The sequence below is a fragment of the Doryrhamphus excisus genome, chromosome 5, assembly GCF_030265055.1.
Source record: "Doryrhamphus excisus isolate RoL2022-K1 chromosome 5, RoL_Dexc_1.0, whole genome shotgun sequence".
Lineage (NCBI taxonomy): Eukaryota > Metazoa > Chordata > Actinopteri > Syngnathiformes > Syngnathidae > Doryrhamphus > Doryrhamphus excisus.
In genome coordinates this window covers 22,987,057-23,007,500 of record NC_080470.1, presented here as the reverse complement: position 1 = coordinate 23,007,500, position 20,444 = coordinate 22,987,057, and the positions used below count along the sequence as shown (strand labels likewise).

General features: G+C 44.0%; 1 protein-coding gene and 8 non-coding genes across 9 annotated transcripts in view; 1 reads left to right on the top strand and 8 right to left on the bottom strand.

Moving 5' to 3' along the window:
* Positions 1 to 20,444, top strand: part of crocc2 (ciliary rootlet coiled-coil, rootletin family member 2) — a 50,721-nt gene that overhangs the window by 23,279 nt on the left and 6,998 nt on the right. Inside the window, exons 14-26 of the mRNA XM_058072926.1 lie at positions 4,936 to 5,118; positions 5,437 to 5,581; positions 5,657 to 5,803; positions 5,927 to 6,157; positions 6,981 to 7,174; positions 7,979 to 8,106; positions 8,362 to 8,531; positions 8,598 to 8,765; positions 9,876 to 10,010; positions 10,088 to 10,231; positions 18,576 to 18,814; positions 18,909 to 18,935; positions 20,284 to 20,443. Coding sequence (XP_057928909.1) covers positions 4,936 to 5,118; positions 5,437 to 5,581; positions 5,657 to 5,803; positions 5,927 to 6,157; positions 6,981 to 7,174; positions 7,979 to 8,106; positions 8,362 to 8,531; positions 8,598 to 8,765; positions 9,876 to 10,010; positions 10,088 to 10,231; positions 18,576 to 18,814; positions 18,909 to 18,935; positions 20,284 to 20,443 — 2,071 coding nt within the window. The remainder of the gene's footprint in view (positions 1 to 4,935; positions 5,119 to 5,436; positions 5,582 to 5,656; positions 5,804 to 5,926; positions 6,158 to 6,980; positions 7,175 to 7,978; positions 8,107 to 8,361; positions 8,532 to 8,597; positions 8,766 to 9,875; positions 10,011 to 10,087; positions 10,232 to 18,575; positions 18,815 to 18,908; positions 18,936 to 20,283; position 20,444) is intronic.
* trnap-ugg (transfer RNA proline (anticodon UGG)) lies at positions 197 to 268 on the bottom strand. The gene has a single exon. It is a non-coding gene; the product is annotated as a tRNA-Pro (tRNA).
* trnap-cgg (transfer RNA proline (anticodon CGG)) lies at positions 562 to 633 on the bottom strand. The gene has a single exon. It is a non-coding gene; the product is annotated as a tRNA-Pro (tRNA).
* On the bottom strand, positions 1,076 to 1,147 carry trnap-ugg (transfer RNA proline (anticodon UGG)). Its single transcript has one exon. It is a non-coding gene; the product is annotated as a tRNA-Pro (tRNA).
* Positions 1,590 to 1,661, bottom strand: trnap-ugg (transfer RNA proline (anticodon UGG)). Its single transcript has one exon. It is a non-coding gene; the product is annotated as a tRNA-Pro (tRNA).
* Positions 2,455 to 2,526, bottom strand: trnap-ugg (transfer RNA proline (anticodon UGG)). The gene has a single exon. It is a non-coding gene; the product is annotated as a tRNA-Pro (tRNA).
* Positions 2,965 to 3,036, bottom strand: trnap-cgg (transfer RNA proline (anticodon CGG)). The gene has a single exon. It is a non-coding gene; the product is annotated as a tRNA-Pro (tRNA).
* trnap-ugg (transfer RNA proline (anticodon UGG)) lies at positions 3,330 to 3,401 on the bottom strand. The gene has a single exon. It is a non-coding gene; the product is annotated as a tRNA-Pro (tRNA).
* Positions 4,195 to 4,266, bottom strand: trnap-agg (transfer RNA proline (anticodon AGG)). Its single transcript has one exon. It is a non-coding gene; the product is annotated as a tRNA-Pro (tRNA).

The window sequence follows — 20,444 nt, the reverse complement described above, 5'->3', positions numbered from 1 at the left end:
ACTCAGTCAGAAATTCTGAAGTTCACTGAGCCACAAGACTTTAATTCAGTGAGGTCGACAGTGTCTGTAGCTTGTCTGTCTTCCAGGTAAGGGTAAACCACAAAGGTTGAGTTGAGGCAACTGGACTTTCCTTGTTTGTTAAAAACGTTTTCAACCAAACGCTCTTGACCAACTGAGACACACGATTTCAATTGAAGGGCTCGTCCGGGATTTGAACCCGGGACCTCTCGCACCCAAAGCGAGAATCATACGCCTAGACCAACGAGCCCTGTGTGCAGAAAAATTCATGAAAATTGATGGATGGATAAGTGTTACAGTGTTCAAAACTTGACCAAGCCCTCCTGCAAAACTATTCCAGTCATTGAGCATGGCCAGCAGAGACCCTTGACTTGCTAAAAGTCTGCATTGTTCAATGAGTACCCACAGTACCTGTAGATTGCTTGTCTTCCAGGTCAGGGTAAACCACAAAGGTTGAGTTGAGGCAACTGGACTTTCCTCGTTTGTTAAAAACGTTTTCAACCAAACGCTCTTGACCAACTGAGACACACGATTTCAATTGAAGGGCTCGTCCGGGATTTGAACCCGGGACCTCTCGCACCCGAAGCGAGAATCATACGCCTAGACCAACGAGCCCTGTGTACAGAAACATTTAGGAAAATTGATGGATGGATAAGTGTTACAGTGTTCAAAACTTGACCGAGCCCTCCTGCAAAAGTCTTCCAGTCATCGAGCATGGCCAGCAGAGACCCTTGACTTGCTAACCGTCTGCATTGTTCAATGAGTACCCATAGTACCTGTAGATTGTCTGTCTTCCAGGTCAGGGTAAACCACAAAGGTCTCAGGTGCTTGTGAAGTGGTGGTAGGATTCTTATCCAAACTACTCAGTCAAAAATCATGAAGTTCACTGAGCCACAAGACTTTAATTCAGTGAGGTCGACAGTGTCTGTAGATTGTCTGTCTTCCAGGTCAGGGTAAACCACAAAGGTTGAGTTGAGGCAACTGGACTTTCCTTGTTTGTTAAAAACGTTTTCAACCAAACGCTCTTGAACAAATGAGAAACACGATTTCAATTGAAGGGCTCGTCCGGGATTTGAACCCGGGACCTCTCGCACCCAAAGCGAGAATCATACGCCTAGACCAACGAGCCCTGTGTGCAACAAAATTTATGAAAATTGATGGATGGATAAGTCTTACAGTGTTCAAAACTTGACTGAGCCCTCCTGCAAAACTATTCCAGTCATTGGGCATGGCCAGCAGAGACCCTTGACTTGCTAAAAGTCTGCATTGTTCAATGAGTACCCACAATACCTTTAGATTGTCTGTCTTCCAGGTCAGGGTAAACCGCAAAGGGCTCAGGTGGTTGTGAATTGGTGGGAGGATTCTTATCCAAATTACTCAGTCAGAAATTACGAAGTTCACTGAGCCACAAGACTTTAATTCAGTGAGGACGACAGTGTCTGTAGATTGTCTGTCTTCCAGGTCAGGGTAAACCACAAAGGTTGAGTTGAGGCAACTGGACTTTCCTTGTTTGTTAAAAACATTCTCAAACAAACGCTCTTGACCAACTGAGACACATGATTTCAGTTGAAGGGCTCGTCCGGGATTTGAACCCGGGACCTCTCGCACCCAAAGCGAGAATCATACGCCTAGACCAACGAGCCTTGTGTGCAGAACAATTTATGAAAATTGATGGATGGATAAGTGTTACAGTGTTCAAAACTTGACCGAGCCCTCCGGCAAAAGTCTTCCAGTCATTGAGCATGGCCAGCAGAGACCCTTGACTTGCTAATAGTCTGCATTGTTCAATGAGTACCCACAGTACCTGTAGATTGTCTGTCTTCCAGGTCAGGGTAAACCACAAAGGACTCAGGTGCTTGTGAATTGGCGGTAGGATTCTTATCCAAACTACTCAGTCAGAAATCACGAAGTTCACTGAGCCACAAGACTTTAATTCAGTGAGGTCGACAGTGTCTGTAGATTGTCTGTCTTCCAGGTCAGGGTAAACCACAAAGGTTGAGTTGAGGCAACTGGACTTTCCTTGTTTGTTAAAAACGTTTTCAATCAAACAGTCTTGACCAACTGACACACACGATTTCAATTGAAGGGCTCGTCCGGGATCTCTCGCACCCGAAGCGAGAATCATACTCCTAGACCAACGAGCCCTGCAGGCTGAAAAACTTGTGAAAATTGACGGATGGATAAGTGTTACGGTGTTCAAAACTTGATCGAGCCCTCCTGCAAAAGTCTTCCAGTCATTGAGCATGGCCAGCAGAGACCTTGACTTGCTAACAGTCTGCATTGTTCAATGAGTACCCATAGTACCTGTAGATTGTAGGTCTTCCAGGTCAGGGTAAACCACAAAGGTTGAGTTGAGGCAACTGGACTTTCCTTGTTTGTTAAAAACGTTTTCAACCAAACGCTCTTGACCAACTGAGACACACGATTTCAATTGAAGGGCTCGTCCGGGATTTGAACCCGGGACCTCTCGCACCCAAAGCGAGAATCATACGCCTAGACCAACGAGCCCTGTGTGCAGAAACATTTATGAAAATTGATGGATGGATAAGTGTTACAGTCTTCAAAACTTGACCGAGCCCTCCTGCAAAACTATTCCAGTCATTGAGCATGGCCAGCAGAGACCCTTGACTTGCTAAAAGTCTGCATTGTTCAATGAGTACCTACAGTACCTGTTGCTTGCCTGTCTTCCAGGTCAGGGTAAACCACAAAGGTCTCAGGTGCTTGTGAATTGGTGGTAGGATTCTTATCCAAACTACTCAGTCAGAAATTCTGAAGTTCACTGAGCCACAAGACTTTAATTCAGTGAGGTCGACAGTGTCTGTAGATTGTCTTCCAGGTCAGGGTAAACCACAAAGGTTGAGTTGAGGCAAGTGGACTTTGCTTGTTTGTTAAAAACGTTTTCAACCAAACGCTCTTGACCAACTGAGACACACGATTTCAATTGAAGGGCTCGTCCGGGATTTGAACCCGGGACCTCTCGCACCCGAAGCGAGAATCATACGCCTAGACCAACGAGCCCTGTGTGCAGAAAAATTCATGAAAATTGATGGATGGATAAGTGTTACGGTGTTCAAAACTTGACTGAGCCCTCCTTCAAAACTATTCCAGTCATTGAGCATGGCCAGCAGAGACCCTTGACTTGCTAAAAGTCTGCATTGTTCAATGAGTACCCACAGTACCTGTAGATTGCCTGTCTTCCAGGTCAGGGTAAACCACAAAGGTTGAGTTGAGGCAACTGGACATTCCTTGTTTGTTAAAAACGTTCTCAACCAAACGCTCTTGACCAACTGAGACACACGATTTCAATTGAAGGGCTCGTCCGGGATTTGAACCCGGGACCTCTCGCACCCAAAGCGAGAATCATACGCCTAGACCAACGAGCCCTGTGTGCAGAAAAATTTATGAAAATTGATGGATGGATAAGTGTTACCGTGTTCAAAATTTGACCGAGCCCTCCTGCAAAAGTCTTCCAGTCATTGAGCATGGCCAGCAGAGACCCTTGACTTGCTAACAGTCTGCATTGTTCAATGAGTACCCATAGTACCTGTAGATTGTCTGTCTTCCAGGTCAGGGTAAACCACAAAGGTTGAGTTGAGGCAACTGGACTTTCCTTGTTTGTTAAAAACGTTTTTAACCAAACGCTCTTGACCAACTGAGACACACGATTCCAGTTGATGGGCTCGTCCGGGATTTGAACCCGGGACCTCTCTCACCCTAAGCGAGAATCATACGCCTAGACCAACGAGCCCTGTGTACAGAGACATTTATGAAAATTGATGGATGGATAAGTGTTACAGTGTTCAAAACTTGACCGAGCCCTCCTGCAAAAGCCTTCCAGTCATTGAGCATGGCCAGCAGAGACCCTTGACTTGCTAACAGTCTGCATTGTTCAATGAGTACCCATAGTTCCTGTAGATTGTCTGTCTTCCAGGTCAGGGTAAACCACAAAGGACTCAGGTGCTTGTGAATTGGCGGTAGGATTCTTATCCAAACTACTCAGTCAGAAATTCTGAAGTTCACTGAGCCACAAGACTTTAATTCAGTGAGGTCGACAGTGTCTGTAGATTGTCTGTCTTCCAGGTCAGGGTAAACCACAAAGGTTGAGTTGAGGCAACTGGACTTTCCTTGTTTGTTAAAAACGTTCTCGACCAACTGAGCCACACGATTCCAGTTGAAGGGCTCGTCCGGGATTTGAACCCGGGACCTCTCGCACCCTAAGCGAGAATCATACGCCTAGACCAACGAGCCCTGTGTGCAGAAAAATTTATGAAAATTGATGGATGGATAAGTGTTACAGTGTTCAAAACGGGACCGAGCCCTCCTGCAAAGCTATTCCAGTCATTGAGCATGGCCAGCAGAGACCCTTGACTTGCTAACAGTCTGCATTGTTCAATGAGTACCGACAGTGTCTGTCGATTGTCTACCATCCAGGTCTGTGTAAACCACAAAGGACTGTAGATTTTCTGTCCTCCGGGTCAGGGTCACAAATAGGATCTCTGTGTTCAACCCTTGACCAAGCCCTCCTTTAGCCCTCTTCCAGTCATTGACAATGGCCGTTAGAGACCCTTGACTTGACTGCATTGTTCAACATGAGTACCCAGACAGAGAAACCCTGTTCCCCAATTTTAGACTGCAAGCCTTCAGTAATGATGATGTATTATACTTAGTAAGAAGGGCTTAAAGGAAGGTCCGGGACGTGAACCTGGGACCTCTTGCACCTCTAGACCAGCAACCCCTGTAAAGTGCACGGATTCCAGCTAGTTTGGAACGTCAACAACGACAATGTCAACCTTTTTGCTTCCAGACCTTCATCGTTTCGCTCGCCTTTTATTGACTATCCAAGTAGTTTTATACCACTACATTTTTGCATGAGCAAAAATTCACAATTTTTAATTATTGTTGTTATGTATGTCCCAGTGAGAAGTGCAGAGTGGAGCAGCGTTTGGTGGGAGTGTACCAGGAAGCGGACTCTCTGCGCGCCGATCTGGAGACCCTGCGGAGCTCGACGCTGGAGCTCCATAAGCAGCATGACCTCGTTCAGCAGCAGAGGGAGGACGCTGAACTACAGTTAACATGGCAGCGTGTTGAGTCCCAGCGAGGGTGCGTAAGGGCACAGACCACGGAATGTTTTTGAACATGTTTGGACTTGAGATCAGTACCACGTGTTAAAAAGTCATTTTCATTACATTACTGCACTCATGTAACAGAGGTACATTTCCACTTATTGTTGCTTTAAAATGTGATTAGCTGAGAATTGGAGTAGAGCATGCAATCCAACTAGCAGCTAAGTCCCTCTGCAACATGGCCTTTGGCGCCCATGTTGCTCCATCTTTCAAAACCAGATGGATTGTTGTTTAGGGGCTTTCTTTGTACAATGTGTGATGATGAAACGGTATGAGAGAATGTGATGTGTTCCAGTGAGAGGAGCCTGGAGGAGCTGGAAGGGAAGCACTCTGATCTACGCAAGGAGTTGATAACAGTGAAGGAGGCACTGAGTCGGATCACTTTGGAGAAGGAGGTGCTGCTGGAGGACAAAGCCAGCCTTGCTTTGGCTCTGGGCAAGGTAGACCACCATGATGGGTACCGTGCGTACTCTCGTAGTACAACAATAGCGTCTGACTGATGATGCACTCGACAGATGGAGTGTCACGGCGCTATGCAGGAGTCAGTCGTCACCAAGCTACAAAATCAGGAGGCGGATTTGAAAGATTCTCTGGCCAAGATGGCCGCCCTCAGTGAAGGCTTGGCCAAAGACAAGGTGGAGCTCAGCCGCCTCCTATTGCAGGTGAGTGGCCGTGCTGTCACATGCAAGGGGTGCATTCACACTTACCATTTTTAGTTCTGCGTCGTGAAAAATGATTTGCTTTTACACTAATCTCAACCAAAGTGTTTCATGTGTGCTCTGTAGGCTGAAGCAGAGAAGGCGCAGCTCAGTGACCAACGGCGGGAGGCAGAAGCAGAAAGAGTGTCGTCACAGGAGGAGGTGTCACGGCTGCTACAGGAGAAGATGAACCTGTTCACAGAGAAGAAAGCCCTGGAGAGTTCACACCATCACCTGCAGGCCACTTGCCACAAGCTGAAGGGAGACTTGGACCTCCTGCAGAAGGAGAACGCCCGAAACCTGGAGCAGCACTCTAAGGTCTGAGACCTCACCTCCTTATGTGTCCTTTAAACTGAACCTGTCACTCTCTGGTGGTCCTTGAAGACACAACAAACAGATGTGCTACTGCAGAGAAGAAGACTAGGTAGTAAATAACATGGAGTATCATTATTGTCTTCTTTAAATGTATCTCGATTAAGTACACACAGCTATCATATTTTCTTATGTCCAGCGCAGTATTAATGGCCTAGGTCTGTCGTTTACGAGTCACCAGGGACGGAATAGGGAAGAGATCCTAATGCACAAATGTGAGGAAGATAAATAAAGGATCAGAGTGCTTTCAGAGAGAGACTCGTAAATTTGCACCACAAGTGTTCTCATTCTTCGCTGAACCAAAGCAGATTTTTGCCGGCTGAAGAATGAAAAGAATCCTCTCTGGCTTTATTATCTGTCCTGAATGTGAAACCAGGACCTCCATGTTGATCTCAGGTAGTTTTTTTTTACCTAACTAAACAAATTGACAAATTCCATCCAAACAGTTTTAGATAACCTATCTGTGAAAATAAATGAGCAGAGCATTAAAAAAGTGCACAAAGCTCATGTTTCATCCAGGTTGGGAGATGTGGTGTGCTAATATTTAGTATGACTTCCGTTTAGCCTGGAGGGAAATCAAATTACTCTGATTGTTGCCTTTTAAATTTTCTGCTGCAGTGGAATAAATATAATAAATATTAGAGGTTGCTCATTTCCATTATAAACTCATCCATCGTGTGCTTCATTTTAACCACCAAACTACTTGGATCGTTTGTTGAAATACAATTAAAAAATGTTCTTGTTTTGAAATGAAATATGAAAAATACAGGTGAGCAGACAGATTCAGAGCGTGTCAGAGGAGCTGCATGAGAGCAGGAAGCAGCTGGAGGTGCACACCACAGTCCTCAAGAGAGCCAGTGCTGACAAGGAGGAGATGGCCAAGGACAAAGCTGCCTTGGAGGTCCGACTCGGCACGGCCGAGCGAAAGACCTGTGGCCTCATGCAGGAGCTGCTCGCACTCAGGTTGGTATGCTGGGGTTGGAGGCGTTGCATCGAGTGTCATATATGGTAGACTCATAAACATTATCAAGGACGTTGTACGTTGTCTTGCACACTGAAAGGGGTGTTGCAAGGGAGGGAGAAATAATTCACAATAAGTCACAATAATTACACCACCTAGTTGTCACGATCCATTTCTTAGGGGCAGATGCTTTCACATGTTCGAAGATACCGTCGTTATCCCTCACAATGGTCGCAGTGTGTCAGTGGCGTCAACAAATTATGCAGCCAGTGTTGATTTCGCCATGTTCTCAGCCTTTTCCCATCTTTAATTTCAATTTACTTTTCACTTTCCCTTTTCTTGAGGAGAGTATGCCTCCCACTTGGGAAACATAATAAAGAGAAAAAAGTCGACTAAAAAGAACAAAACTGACATAGATTTTCCTCAGTGTAGCGACACCCTATTACATATTCTTGCGTTGTGCACACATAATTACTTCTTGTGTTTTTTTGTACAGTATTTATAATTTCTGTGAGGCAATATAAACCACAAAGCGTCAGAACATGAGGACCACCTATAATGTGACTTTTTTAGGGGTCAAAGATCAAAATGAAATGGGTCCTTTCTTGGCTCATTCCCAACATCCCTGGAAGCCTTTGCTTTTTGTGTCATTTTTCTCTCTAACTTACAAACGTGGCTCTCTCAAAGTTGTAAGAATGCGTAATGAAAGCATTTAAATAACACGCTATGGAAATCTCTCAGCGGCTCCTTGGAGTTTACGAGCTTCCACACCTCATGCTTCAAACGTCTTTTCCACAACCTTCCAGAGCTGAGAAACAATCCCTGGAGACGGGCCTGTTCGAGAGCCAGGAGCTTTCCTCATCCCTGGAGGCTGAGTGCAACCGTGTGGACGCCGAGCGGCAGAGCTTGCTGTCGGCTAATGAGGCTTTGACGCGTGAGTAGAGCCTCACGGCACCCCCCCCCCTGCCTCATGCCAACCCCTCTGGCCATGGAGCTTACAAAGGGTCCACCAGAGGACCATATTTCAAGTATGAGCTGTTCCACAGCTGGGCTTTCTGGATGCATGGAGTTGATTTTCCCAGCATTTTACACATGAATCCCATGTGGTGTTACATGAAGCTGAAGTGCAAAAACAACCATGCTCATTCTGGATCATCTCGATGTAAATAATCGCCACCTGTGTGTCCAGGTGATGTTGCACAGGTGCATCTGGATGCAGAGTGCCAGCTTGCTTATGCTGCACAGGAGCGAAGCAACTTGGAGGAGAAGTTAGCCCAGGCAGAGAGGAACGCCCTACAGAGCCTGATGAATCGAGATGAACACCACAGAGAGCAGCTGGAGGCTGAACGCAGACTCAAGGTTTGATGCTACAACAAGATGATGATGGAGGAGCGCGAGGGCTCATGTCATGGTGGTTCCGCACAGGAGCAGCATTGTGCAGAGCTGACAGAGCAGCAGGACCAGCTGCGTGCTCAATATGAGGAGTCAGTATCCCGCAGCCAGAAGGAGGTGCAGCAGGCACAGGAGGAGCTTCACAGAGTGCAGCAGCAGTGCAAGCAAATCCTACTGCAGGCCGAGAGTGACAAACAGGAGGTGATGATCTCTAGTATCATAAGTCATTCATTCATTCATTTTCTACCGCTTATCCTCACGACGGTCGCCGACATGCTGCAGCCTATCACAGCTGTCTTCGCACACCCTGGACTGGTGGCCAGCCAATCACAGGGCACATATAGACAAACAACCATTCACACTCACATTCATACCTATGGACAATTTGGAGTCGCCAATTAACCTAGCATGTTTTTGGAATGTGGGAGGAAAACCGGAGTACCCGGAGAAAACCCATGCATGCACGGGGAGAACATGCAAACTCCACACAGAGATGGCTGCGGGTGGAATCGAACCCGGCTGTCCTAGCTGTGTGATCTCGTAGGTGCGCACTCATCTACCGTGCAGCTGCCATTTTTCTTCATTCATTCATTTTCTACCGCTTTTCCTCACGAGGGTCGCGGGGGTGCTGGAGCCTATCCCAGCTGTCTTCGGGCGTGAGGCGGGTTACACCCTGGACTGGTGGCCAGCCAATCACAGGGCACATATAGACAAACAACCATTCACACTCACATTCATACTTGACAATTTGGAGTTGCCAATTAACCTAGCATGTTTTTGGAATGTGGGAGGAAACCGGAGTCCCTGGAGAAAACCCACGCATGCACGGGGAGAACATGCAAACTCCACACAAAGACCGCCGTGCCACCCCATTTTTCTTAATTTAATTTAAATTCTCGTGTTTTCACATGTTTCACATGATACTCTTTATCTTTTTAGAGCTGTTGCGCTAATGTTGTTGTATGTCTTGATTGCGCAAATCCCTATTTTGATGGCCAATCTAACAAATTAATAATTAAATGGGTGCATTTTGTAAGGTGCTGCCATACCCTTAGTTTGAAGCTTACTTTGCGCTGAACAGAAAGTAGTGACCGTGTGCACATTTTAGACAATAGTTATGTATTTTAGGGATAATGTTGGATCAATTTTAATGGAGGGCACTTTTTAATAATGATAAGAGCACAGTAGACCGGTCCACCATATTTTCCTGACAGTATTTCCACTGTTACTATGACAGTATGACAGTATGTTTACAAAATTATTACAAATAGTAATTAGTTCACTGGTCTTCACTGTGTCTGTTGTGATCAGGCTTTGTCCCAGAAGGAGGCAGAAAAGGCTGCCATGGCGGAGAAGATGTCAGGCCTGCAGCAGGATCTGGACTCAGCAACCTCAGAACTGGAGCGCACCCGGAGAGAGGCTCTCACTAAACAGGAGCAGGACAAGGTCCAAATCACTAATCGAGTGTGTTGCAAGGTTTGTGTGCCAAATGGAATTGTCCATGTCAACTTGTTGTTTTCCAGAACGAAATATCCATCATCCGGCACGAGATGCAGAAGCTGCGAGACGATTTCGAGGCGTCGGTGAACTCTCACGAGGTCACAGAGCAGGGCCGGCTCAAGCAGGTCCGAGAACTGAGCCAACAGAACCAAGTCGCCCAGCACGAGGTGAGAAAGCTCTTATGAAGTCCCAAAGAAGAGGACCAGATGTCAGGCGTGTCAGGCGTGTTTGACTTGGCGTGAGACGCGTAGGCCTTGGATGTGCTTCCACTGGGAGAGGCCGTTTGTACCAATTAGTGCCAGGGCGAGAGGGAACCATTTACCAAAGACCTCTGTTGATTTTGGCTCATGCTGGAGAGCTTTAAAGACTATTTGCGTGACGCTGTCATGTGAAAAGCGGATAAAAAATTGTCCTTTTGGCTTTGCTATATATGACAACTGTTTTGGAGCCTGAAAAGACAAACATTTCAAAACTTCAAAGTACAGTACATCCTTAGATGTGATTTAGCTTTTGCAGAAAAAATTATTTTATGAATATTGTTATTGGTTAACAATTAATACAAATGTATACATATTTATAATTATTATTACTTTAATGCACAAAACGCATCTCATCCACCCTAAGTCGGTAATAATTTATAATGAATGTGAAAGCATAGCATGTGTCAAGGGAAAATCGGCTGCCAGCTCCCAAATTGATGAGAGACAAGACAACTTCTAAGAGGTTCAATTTAATAAATCTTCCATGCAAGGAGACAAATCAATACAACCTGATCCGACGGCGTAGAGAGAGAGTCTCATGCTGCAATGTTAGTTAATATAGACAACCACATATGCGAGGGGAGGGTTGATCTCATCCTCCTATGAGGGACAGAGACAGTGAAGGGCAGACTCACATGCCCAGACACCTTGCTTTAGCTTGTTACACCAAGCAGTGTGGATTATGTAGACACAGCACTGGAGGAACACCTGCGTCACTTCAGACTGCTAGCTGGCAGGACTAGCATATATTGTTCTAACATCACTGCATCACTTTTGAAAAATGTATTATTTGCTAAGTCATTGCTGTTTCGTGGTTTACTATTGCATATAATTAGTCAAAAATAAATAAAGACAAGTCATACATATTATTCTACACTGGTCACTAGGCATCTGTAATGTTACATTGATGAGACATTACCTTAAATAACATTACCTTAACGGACAATATATTACCTTAACTCCACATAATGAAACAAAAATTCTCCTCCCAATCCTTGAGGAAGTGGTAAGTTTTTGGCTTCCTACTTTGCATTTCTTCCCCACTCAGTTTCAGACCCTTACTTATGGTTAAAATAATAATAATAATAGAAGGCTAACTAGTTGTTTCGGTGGCTTGCTATGCTTAAAGCGTCATAGAGAGGATGAATGAGGATGAATGATTGTCTTAGGGCTATGCATTATTGTTATGTCTTATCGCTTATCATGTCTACAATATTAGTTAATACGAGTGTAAAGTTGACTGTATAGGTGTTAATCCATGTCTGCAGGCATCTCATCATGGTAAAAAATGTATTTAGATGTTTGGAAACACATTTTTATGCTCCAACTATGAATATTTAATTCATAAATAAGGATTCCTACTTTTCAGAAATTCACTTTTGATGGTTTGGAATTCACTGCAAACGAGGAACGACTGTACTTCATTTTCACAACAATAGTAAAATACACCTTTTAAATACGGATTTACAAAGTAAAATAGTATCAATCCAAGGAGGACAAACGGTTGCTGTACTCATGTGACGTGTTTCATTGCATCATCGCCCGCTAGTGGCCTGGCATACACATTACAACGCTTTTGTGTTGTTTGTGACAAATTCTGAACAAAGAAAGCTTTTTTGTTCTAACTAGGTGTTAATATACCCTTCAACAAGTTCAAGATTGGCGTCCACTGCTTAGACCCCCCCCCCCCCCCCCACACACACACACACACACACACTCAGTGGGTGGGATTTACAGAAAGGGATTTTGGCAGCAACAATGTTCCACTCTCAGCTGTAAATCTTGAGCTGTGTGCGGGGCGGAGGGAGCTTGGTGGGGTGGGTATGGGGGGGTCGCTCAGGGTCAGGTTTGCGTCCACAAAGGTCGCCCGGCTTTTTAGCGTAATAGCCTGTTCACAGTCACCTCGTTAAGGCGCGGCTATAAAGCTAAAAGAGGCTCGCTGTGCTGTGATTTAGGATGCAGGCCGATGTTTATCCTTGCTGGACGTCTCATTTTCAATACAAAAAAAAAAAGCAGGGAAGGGGATGGTCTTGTCCTCGCTCTGTCATACTGTAGCAAATGAGGTTGCATGGAGGCCTAGCAGAGGAACATGGACCCCCACTAACAAATCACCTCCAGGTCTTGAAGCATTCTCACGAGTACTTTGTTTTTAAGGTTTGAATTATTCTGATGCTGTGCAGTGACCTGGTCTTTAGCATGTAAGTCAAATGTCGTCCATTGAAACATCTCTGTGTGGACAGTTTTGCAGGATCTCTGTATACCATGCTCACAGTCCCTGGGAGTTAAACTCCATCTACATTATTTCAACATTTTTAAATTTACAAGGGGGGCGGCACGGCGGTCGAGTGGTTAGCGGTCAGCTAGGAGACCAGAGTTCAATTCCACCCTCGGCCATCTCTGTGTGGAGTTTGCATGTTCTCCCCGTGCATGTGTGGGTTTTCTCCGGGTACTCCGGTTTCCTCCCACATTCCAAAAACATGCTAGGTTAATTGGCGACTCCAAATTGTCCATAGGTATGAATGTGAGTGTGAATGGTTGTTTGTCTATATGTGCCCTGTGATTGGCTGGCGACCAGTCCAGACCCCCATGAGGAAAAAGCGGTAGAAAATGAATGAATGAATGAATGAAAATTTACAAGTCATGAGCCGGTTGACCCTTTGCTGTCCAGGGTAGTTTTTAGCTTTTTAACATACCTTTGTGTTTATCTTAACTGTATATCTCACCTTAAAAACTCTCTCAGGCTACTTTGTTTAGCTCTACTTGGGGGATCCTAAGGAAGTGTGATTTTTGGTGATATTTTTTGTTTGTGGCAAATATAGTTGTGGTGACCGTGTAGGAGTCGTGCATGGAAGATGTACAAAATATCTGAACAAGCTTTGGCCGTACTCATGACTTATGTGGGGTCCACTTGTGGCACATAACACACTTTTACAAACCTGGCACCAGCAAAACCGCCAAAAGCCATATGAACGATGCACGAAGACAAACCGGTCTCTGTTTTGGTAGACCAGGCACACCTGCCTTGCGCCGTGCCTTTGCCGCGCCAATGGCCTGTGGTCAATGCACTTTGCAATTTTTGTGAACAGCACAGTCTAGCGCAAGTGGCAAAGAGGGAGGTGAGAAGGCGTAAGACATTTTAACACTACCGAGTGTAATCGTAACCGATCAAATGAACACCTCTCATTGCCTTTAAATGTGCAAAGCCCACTGGACTGCTCATCAGAGGCCACAATGTAGTACGTCATGCACCACGTACACCACCTCGTGGGACACGTCGTCTGTCCCTGACAGTTACATTAAACATGGCGGCAGGCTAATCCAGGCATCATGCTGATCATGTAGCGTTACCTTTCGGTAGTGGCCGAATGGTGCTGAAAGTATGTGGTGAAGCTAGTCGTTAGCAAGCTAGTCGCTTGCTGATGTGGTGTGGCAAGGTGTCACTACACCAGGAATGTAGTTATTTGGCGTAACAATGGTAAGAATATTCTATAATAATAATAATAATAACATCAATGTCTGTAGCATGGTTGATATGCAGGTCACATAATATAAATGGAGTGTTGTTAGCGCTTTTTCAGAAGGCTTTATAGGTGCAGTGGGATGTCCCATTACTCAGCTGCCTCTTTTTTTGTTTTTTTATATAATTAGAACACACAGAAAAAAGGAAAAACATTTGTGTTCCTGTCTTACATAAGGATTGTGGATGATGGGCAAAATTCCGAAAGAAGTGCAGTTTTCGTTTAAGAGACATACAGTCTCTCCAACATGCCCTGAACACGTAAGCGTCCGAAAGGCATCCTGACCAGACCCCCAAGACGCTTCATCTGGCTCCTCTCAATATGTAGACGGCTCACCTTTCCCGCCGCCCTCTCCCTGTGCAACCAAATGGCTGTTCATGCTTTGACTGACTAATGACAAGCTTTTTACTTTTGTTTTTAAAGGGATGAGACATGAGAAATAATGTGACGACACCATGACACAATCATGGCAAACATAACTGACCATAAGTCTTTTTTTACTTAACCGATTTTCACCATTTAAAGGCTACGCCACCGATTATGTTGAGCCTGAGCGCAAAAGACTGAGCTGGCGCCGCCTTACTTTCAGTGTATTTTTATAAAAAGAAGGAATCTTTGATGTAATCTGGGCTTCCTCCTTCGCTTGAATGAATGTCAGATTATCTGATCTCGTTTGCGGGCGTGAAGATCAGTGACATTCACATGAATGTGTGTGACACCATGCTGAACAGCATCACTATGAGGAGGTGTGAGGTTTTTTTCATATTATAAAATCAAAGTTTGTGTTAACTCCTTGTTTAAATAAGCCGGCAGTAGGCAAGGGAAGGAGGACAGGGAGTTGGGTCAGTGTTTATTTTCTCCCTCTTGTAACAGCAAAAGGCAAGCTCCACTGGGAGAACCCCCCACCCCCAGTCATCCCCTCTCCCATCCATATAACACTACACTGCACCCACAGTACCTCACGTCCACCCACCCCAAAAAGTAGAAGGGAAAGAAATGAGATAATGTCTAATTGGTCAGATCAGCTCCAGCTTGTTATTCCTCACATGAGAGTTTATGAGAAAAAATCCTCTTGTGTGGCCTCCCCATCCTCTCTCCCTCCCCCACGTCCTTTTGGGGTGCTGCTGTTTATCACGCCGCTCGGTGGACTCTTGACACTGCGTGCTGAGCAAAGAGACGAGGAGCTGGCTACGGGCCTGAGCGGCTCTTATCCCCAAGCCTGATAAGCTGGCTCCTCCCTCCTCCATTAAGCCAAATATAAATATAGGTCATATTTACACACTGCTCTGTTTACATGAGCTCATTCACAGCACCGACCCAAACTCAGTTTGCAATCTCATCATGGTGGGGGCTTTTTTTAAGCTTAAGTCATTTATTTGATGATAAACATGAACGACACAACCTACTTACAACAAAGTTCACATCATACAAATTTCAATACTTACTTTTTTGTGAAATAATTATTTACAGTTTGTAGTAATTTCTCCCCCCAAAAGGAAAACAATAGAAAGACATAGACTGCCTGATTTAGCCTGATGACCAGGCTAAAGGCTACACAGTGGTTCATTCATTAGTGGCGAGTACATATACATTTTATACTTTAAATGTGTTGAATAAGTGTGTGAGGTATATTTAGGGCTTAAACACCGTTTGTGTCCTGTGCAAACAATGACAATTGAAGAGAGAAGGGGAGCATTCTAGAGCTGAACCTAATCTAATAATTACAACAGCCAGAGACTAATCTTTGTAAGTAAACCCGGTGAATAGCAGGGCCCTACTGTACTGATATTAATAGCAGGGTATCTTTATTGGATGGATACAGTCATTCCATGCATCATTTTCAGTTCAGTTCATATAATACTAAAAAGTATTGTATAAATTTGTAATATTGCCAATAATCTGACCTTTCTGAAACAGACAAATAGGTTTTCCAGCACCTCACGAGATGCATGAGATTGTGTCCACAAGCATGAGACAAGACGAGATGTTAACGTTCATTTTATACATTAAATACAGTGAAAAACGCAAACTTTTTTAGTTAACCGAGTCACAAAACATAATGCAGGTGTGTTGACGCTAAACTGCCGATAAGTGATATTATTGCTTAACAATTTTGGGGACCAAATAACCACTGTTAAGAGATTATATAATAAATAATATATATTATAATGCAATATTTCTTGTAATATGTCATCTTTCACTCTGTAAAGTTGTGGAATTGACAATGAATTGTCCTCACAGGCAAGTTGTACTGTCTGTCTAACATTTGCTGCATTTCTTGAAATGCTGACTTTTCAGTTGTGTTGAAGAGCAGCGTTTCTTTTGCGTTGACTTTCTGTGAATGCACACATTTTTTGCTGTTCCGTTTGTATTTACTTTGCCAACCAAATGCCTCAAACTGTGTTGCCAGTTTTGTTAGTTTTGCAGTTCTTCCCAGCATCGCCTAGCATCTTTTAGTTTAGCCTCCAGCTGACACATGTTCTGCTTGTAGCTGACCTCCATCAACTTCCTCTTGTGTTCTTCCTGCTGTAGCTCACATCTTCGTGTGTAGGGGTTATTTTTCTAAAACTGAGCCGGGTGGATATGTTTGAGCTGGGCAAGTTTGTTTTGTTGTTCTACACACGTTTGTGTAAATTTGGCATACTTACTTGTTCGTGTTGATAGGCTCACCTTGCTAATTAATATTTCCACACATTGGAAGCATTGTTATATTACCTTGCATTACTACTGTGTGTGTAGGATAGTGGCCTAGCCTCCCCCACAGAGAGAAAGCAACTTTATCTATGACTGACAAGAGGCCTCACTCTGTTCGCCGTTGTTCTATGAAGCGCCAGGTGACACCTCCTGCTTATTTATGCATGTACATGGCGGTGTATGGAGGCTTGTAAAATGATCAAATTCATTTTCTTTTGTTCTGTTGTCACGTTTTATCCCATATTGTTTAACAATGGAGAAGCGATGAATAATTATTACCAGCTCAAACATAATTGCTTAGCTACATTGAGATGCTAACCTTTACTTTTGGCCAGGCAGTGTAGAAATAATCTGTTCCTGGGTCAAGAGTGTGCATGCCTTGTATTTGTTTGATGCACTGTGAGTCAGGTGGTTGGTGTTGATGACCCTAGTTTTGTGTGGTTGAGTATTTGCCAAGCTGGCATAAGCCAATCTAAGAGGACTTCCTGCCTTTGACCATTTCCAGTGGGACTCAAGCTTGCCACATTATGTTTGTGGCCCTTGCTCTATGTTGGTGACTTGGTTTGGCTTCATCCACTTCATGGGAGCAGCATTGGGGGGCCGGTGGAAGGCGCCAAATTGGCTAAACCAGGGGTGCTCATTAAGTCGATCGCGATCTACCGGTCGATCGCGGAGGTGGTACTGGTCGATCGCTGGTCGATCGCTGGTCGATCGCGGCGTGACATTAAAAAAATATCATCCTCGCATCAATGCCGTCACTTGATTGATATACAGGGCAGCCATTCAGATGACAACTGAATGTTGCCCTTCGGGCGACCAATCAAATCAAACAACGTCTCTAAGTGCAGCAGAACTTACGATGTCAGCCTATCATCCATCCCCGTTACTTGATTGACATACAGGACAACCAGTCAGATGACACCTGAATTTTGACCTTTAGGTCACTGCTCATGCGTAAACAACGATGCAAAGTGCTAAGCTAGTCGGCGAATTGCGTTAGATTTTAAGCCCTCGCTAAAGTTTATGGTCACTAAAATGAGTGAAGTAGCTGGACCAAGTAAAAAGGCAAAAACATATCACTTCCATACGGAATGGGAGGTGGACTTTTTTTTCACAATGTCTTTTTCGAAGTGCGTTTGCCTGGCTAACCTGGCTATCAGCAACTACTGTCCGGACTATGCATCCCTGGCTGGTTCAATTCAGTGCAAGTCATCAAAGTAAACTCAGGTAATTACAAAAAATGTTAATAGTTAATTATGTGTGTTTTGCAATATTGGCTCGTTTGGTTATGTAAGGTATATCAACATACGTTGTACGTACAATTAATCCTCAATACATTTGAAAATAAATAGATGTTTTGCATTTTTGTAGTGGGTAGATCATTTTGACTCGGTCATTTTAAAAGTAGCTCGCATGCTGAAAAAGTGTGAGCACCCCTGGGCTAAACCCACCACTGCAGTCACGCAATCATGACCCAAACGCTGTTAAGTGAAAATAAATTCCTTGATCCACATTTTTATCCTGTGTCCATCCCTTCGCAATAGCATGCAAAACGGTGAAGTTGTTTCTACAAACAAAGCAGCAATCAATACGTAATACATATGTAAATAGTGCTCAAGAGTTTGCTGCTGGCAGAGGTAACAAAACAACCAAATGTTATCCAGGAAAGTTATTCAAGGTTGGCATGTTAATCTGCAATGCGGCCAGTCCTTTTCCACAAAACATTCCTTGTAAAAAATGTTCTTCTTTTGCCTTCCATAAAAGTGAGTGGTGGTGGGCCATGTTGGATGTTTGCAATAAACAATATCTCATCGAAATACGAATAATAATGTCCTCTACTAACACTAAATCTATATTTAATTCAAGATTTTAATCTCTAAACCTAAAATCTACTCCCACTTGCTGTCCATGTTGCGTTCCTATTCTTAATTTTTATAAGCAAATTCCTTGCATTCGCAAGAAGTTGACTTTTCTGCACACGGGTTGTAAAAAATAAATCTCCTTGTTGTCTGTCCTTTTCCCATCATGTGGACGTAAAGCTGGAGGGCCTTCGCGTGCAGCTGCAGAACGCAGAGGACAGACTCAGCCAAGGCCAGAGGGAGCTGACGGAGGCCCGCCGTGCCCTCCTCGAGTCTGCTCAAGGGCAGGAGAAGCAGCGGAAGGAGGTGCTGAACCTGCGGCGGCTCCTAGATGATGAGACCAGGGAGAAGGAGGCCATCCAAGCCTCCAACCAGGAACTGAGAGCGTCCATCAAGCGAGCAGAGAGCGACAACAGCAGGTGGAGAGCTAGGACATTTGATCGATTTTTACATTGAATACAGAGTAGTGATTCAGCTGTGAGATTATTGTGTTGTTCTTTGGCTGTGTTTCAGTTGGAATACTTCTGTCAGTACACTTCAGTAAGTATATTTTGGACAGTGTGTACTACAGTGCAGTACTTTCTGAGGCCGCAAGTTTTGATAGTGTATTGCAGAGGTAGGGAACCTATGGCTCGGGAGCCAGGTAGGGCTCTTTTGATGACTGTATCTGGCTCTCAAGCATTTACCACAATAAAAATGTATGTTTGCTAACATTTTAAAGTAAACATCACAGAAATCACTGTTAAAAATATTAAAAATCAACAACTTTCTTATGCATTTTAATTCGTCCATCTATTTTCTACTGCAATACGGCCGACCATATCCATCTTTCCTGATGATATTTTCCAGGTCAAACACCAAAACTCGATTATTACTGGGTAATGCGTTAGTGTACCTCGGTCATTAAGATGTAAATGTAAACTTTCCTCCTTTAGTCAAATAGTCACCTAGCTAAAGCTGCAGAACCAAGCCTTCTGGCAAAGATGGCCAAAGGATGAAATATACTGAGTACGGTGCAAAACCATGCAGCAGCAGAAGTTGCATTAATGGCAGCAAGTATTTGTTATTGGCCGGTGGGACATTGTAGAAATAACATTGAATTAAAAACAAACCGAAAGCAAAAAAAGGCACAACATAAAGAGAAAAAAACGGAGCAAATTAATACACAAACTTTCACAAATTATGCATAGCGACAAGTTGCTAAGGGCTCTGTGTATGGCTTGTTGGTCTGGGGGTGTGATTCTCGCTTTGGGTGTGAGAGGTTGTTGTTTTCTGTCTTTTTTGTCTTGTTTTCTGGAGCAAGGCAATGACCAAGTACCACCCCATGCCGTCTAAGCCTCAGTCTCACTCCATTTGCTAATGCTATCTTCTAATTTGTGTATATTACCCATGGCCTTTTGAGTGCATAAGATAATTCATATGGAAAAGTACAGTAAAATGTATTTTTCCATCTAATACAGTAATACAGAAAAGTACTGTAAAATGTATTTTTCCATATAATACAGTAATACAGAAAAGTACAGTAAAATGTATTTTTCCATCTAATACAGTAATACAGAAAAGTACTGTAAAATGTATTTTTCCATCTAATACAGTAATACAGAAAAGTACTGTAAAATGTATTTTTCCACCACAGCAGTTTTTTTCATAGAAGCTATTTTTTAAATGCTATGGAAATTGTCGGTATGATGTCATAATTCCTCACTTCACGCACCCCTAATTATTAGTGTATATGAGTGTTCACGCTGAGAAGTCATATTCATATTCACATTCATATGTGAACACAAAGTGTTCAGATTAGTTTTGACGTTGTCGTCTATATGTGGCACCTTTCAAAAGGAAAACCGATGGTTATGTAAACATTGTCACATTGTGGAACTTTTGTCAGTTTGAGGAGAGCAGTGGAGGAGAAGGAGCAGAAAGCCTCCATTTTGGAGGAATGCAAAAGCTCCATGCACCAGGAGGCGTCCACTCTCAGGAGCAGCATGAGGGAGCTGGAGAAGTCCCGGCTGCAGGCCCGCAGAGGACTGCAGGAGTTGCGCAGACAGG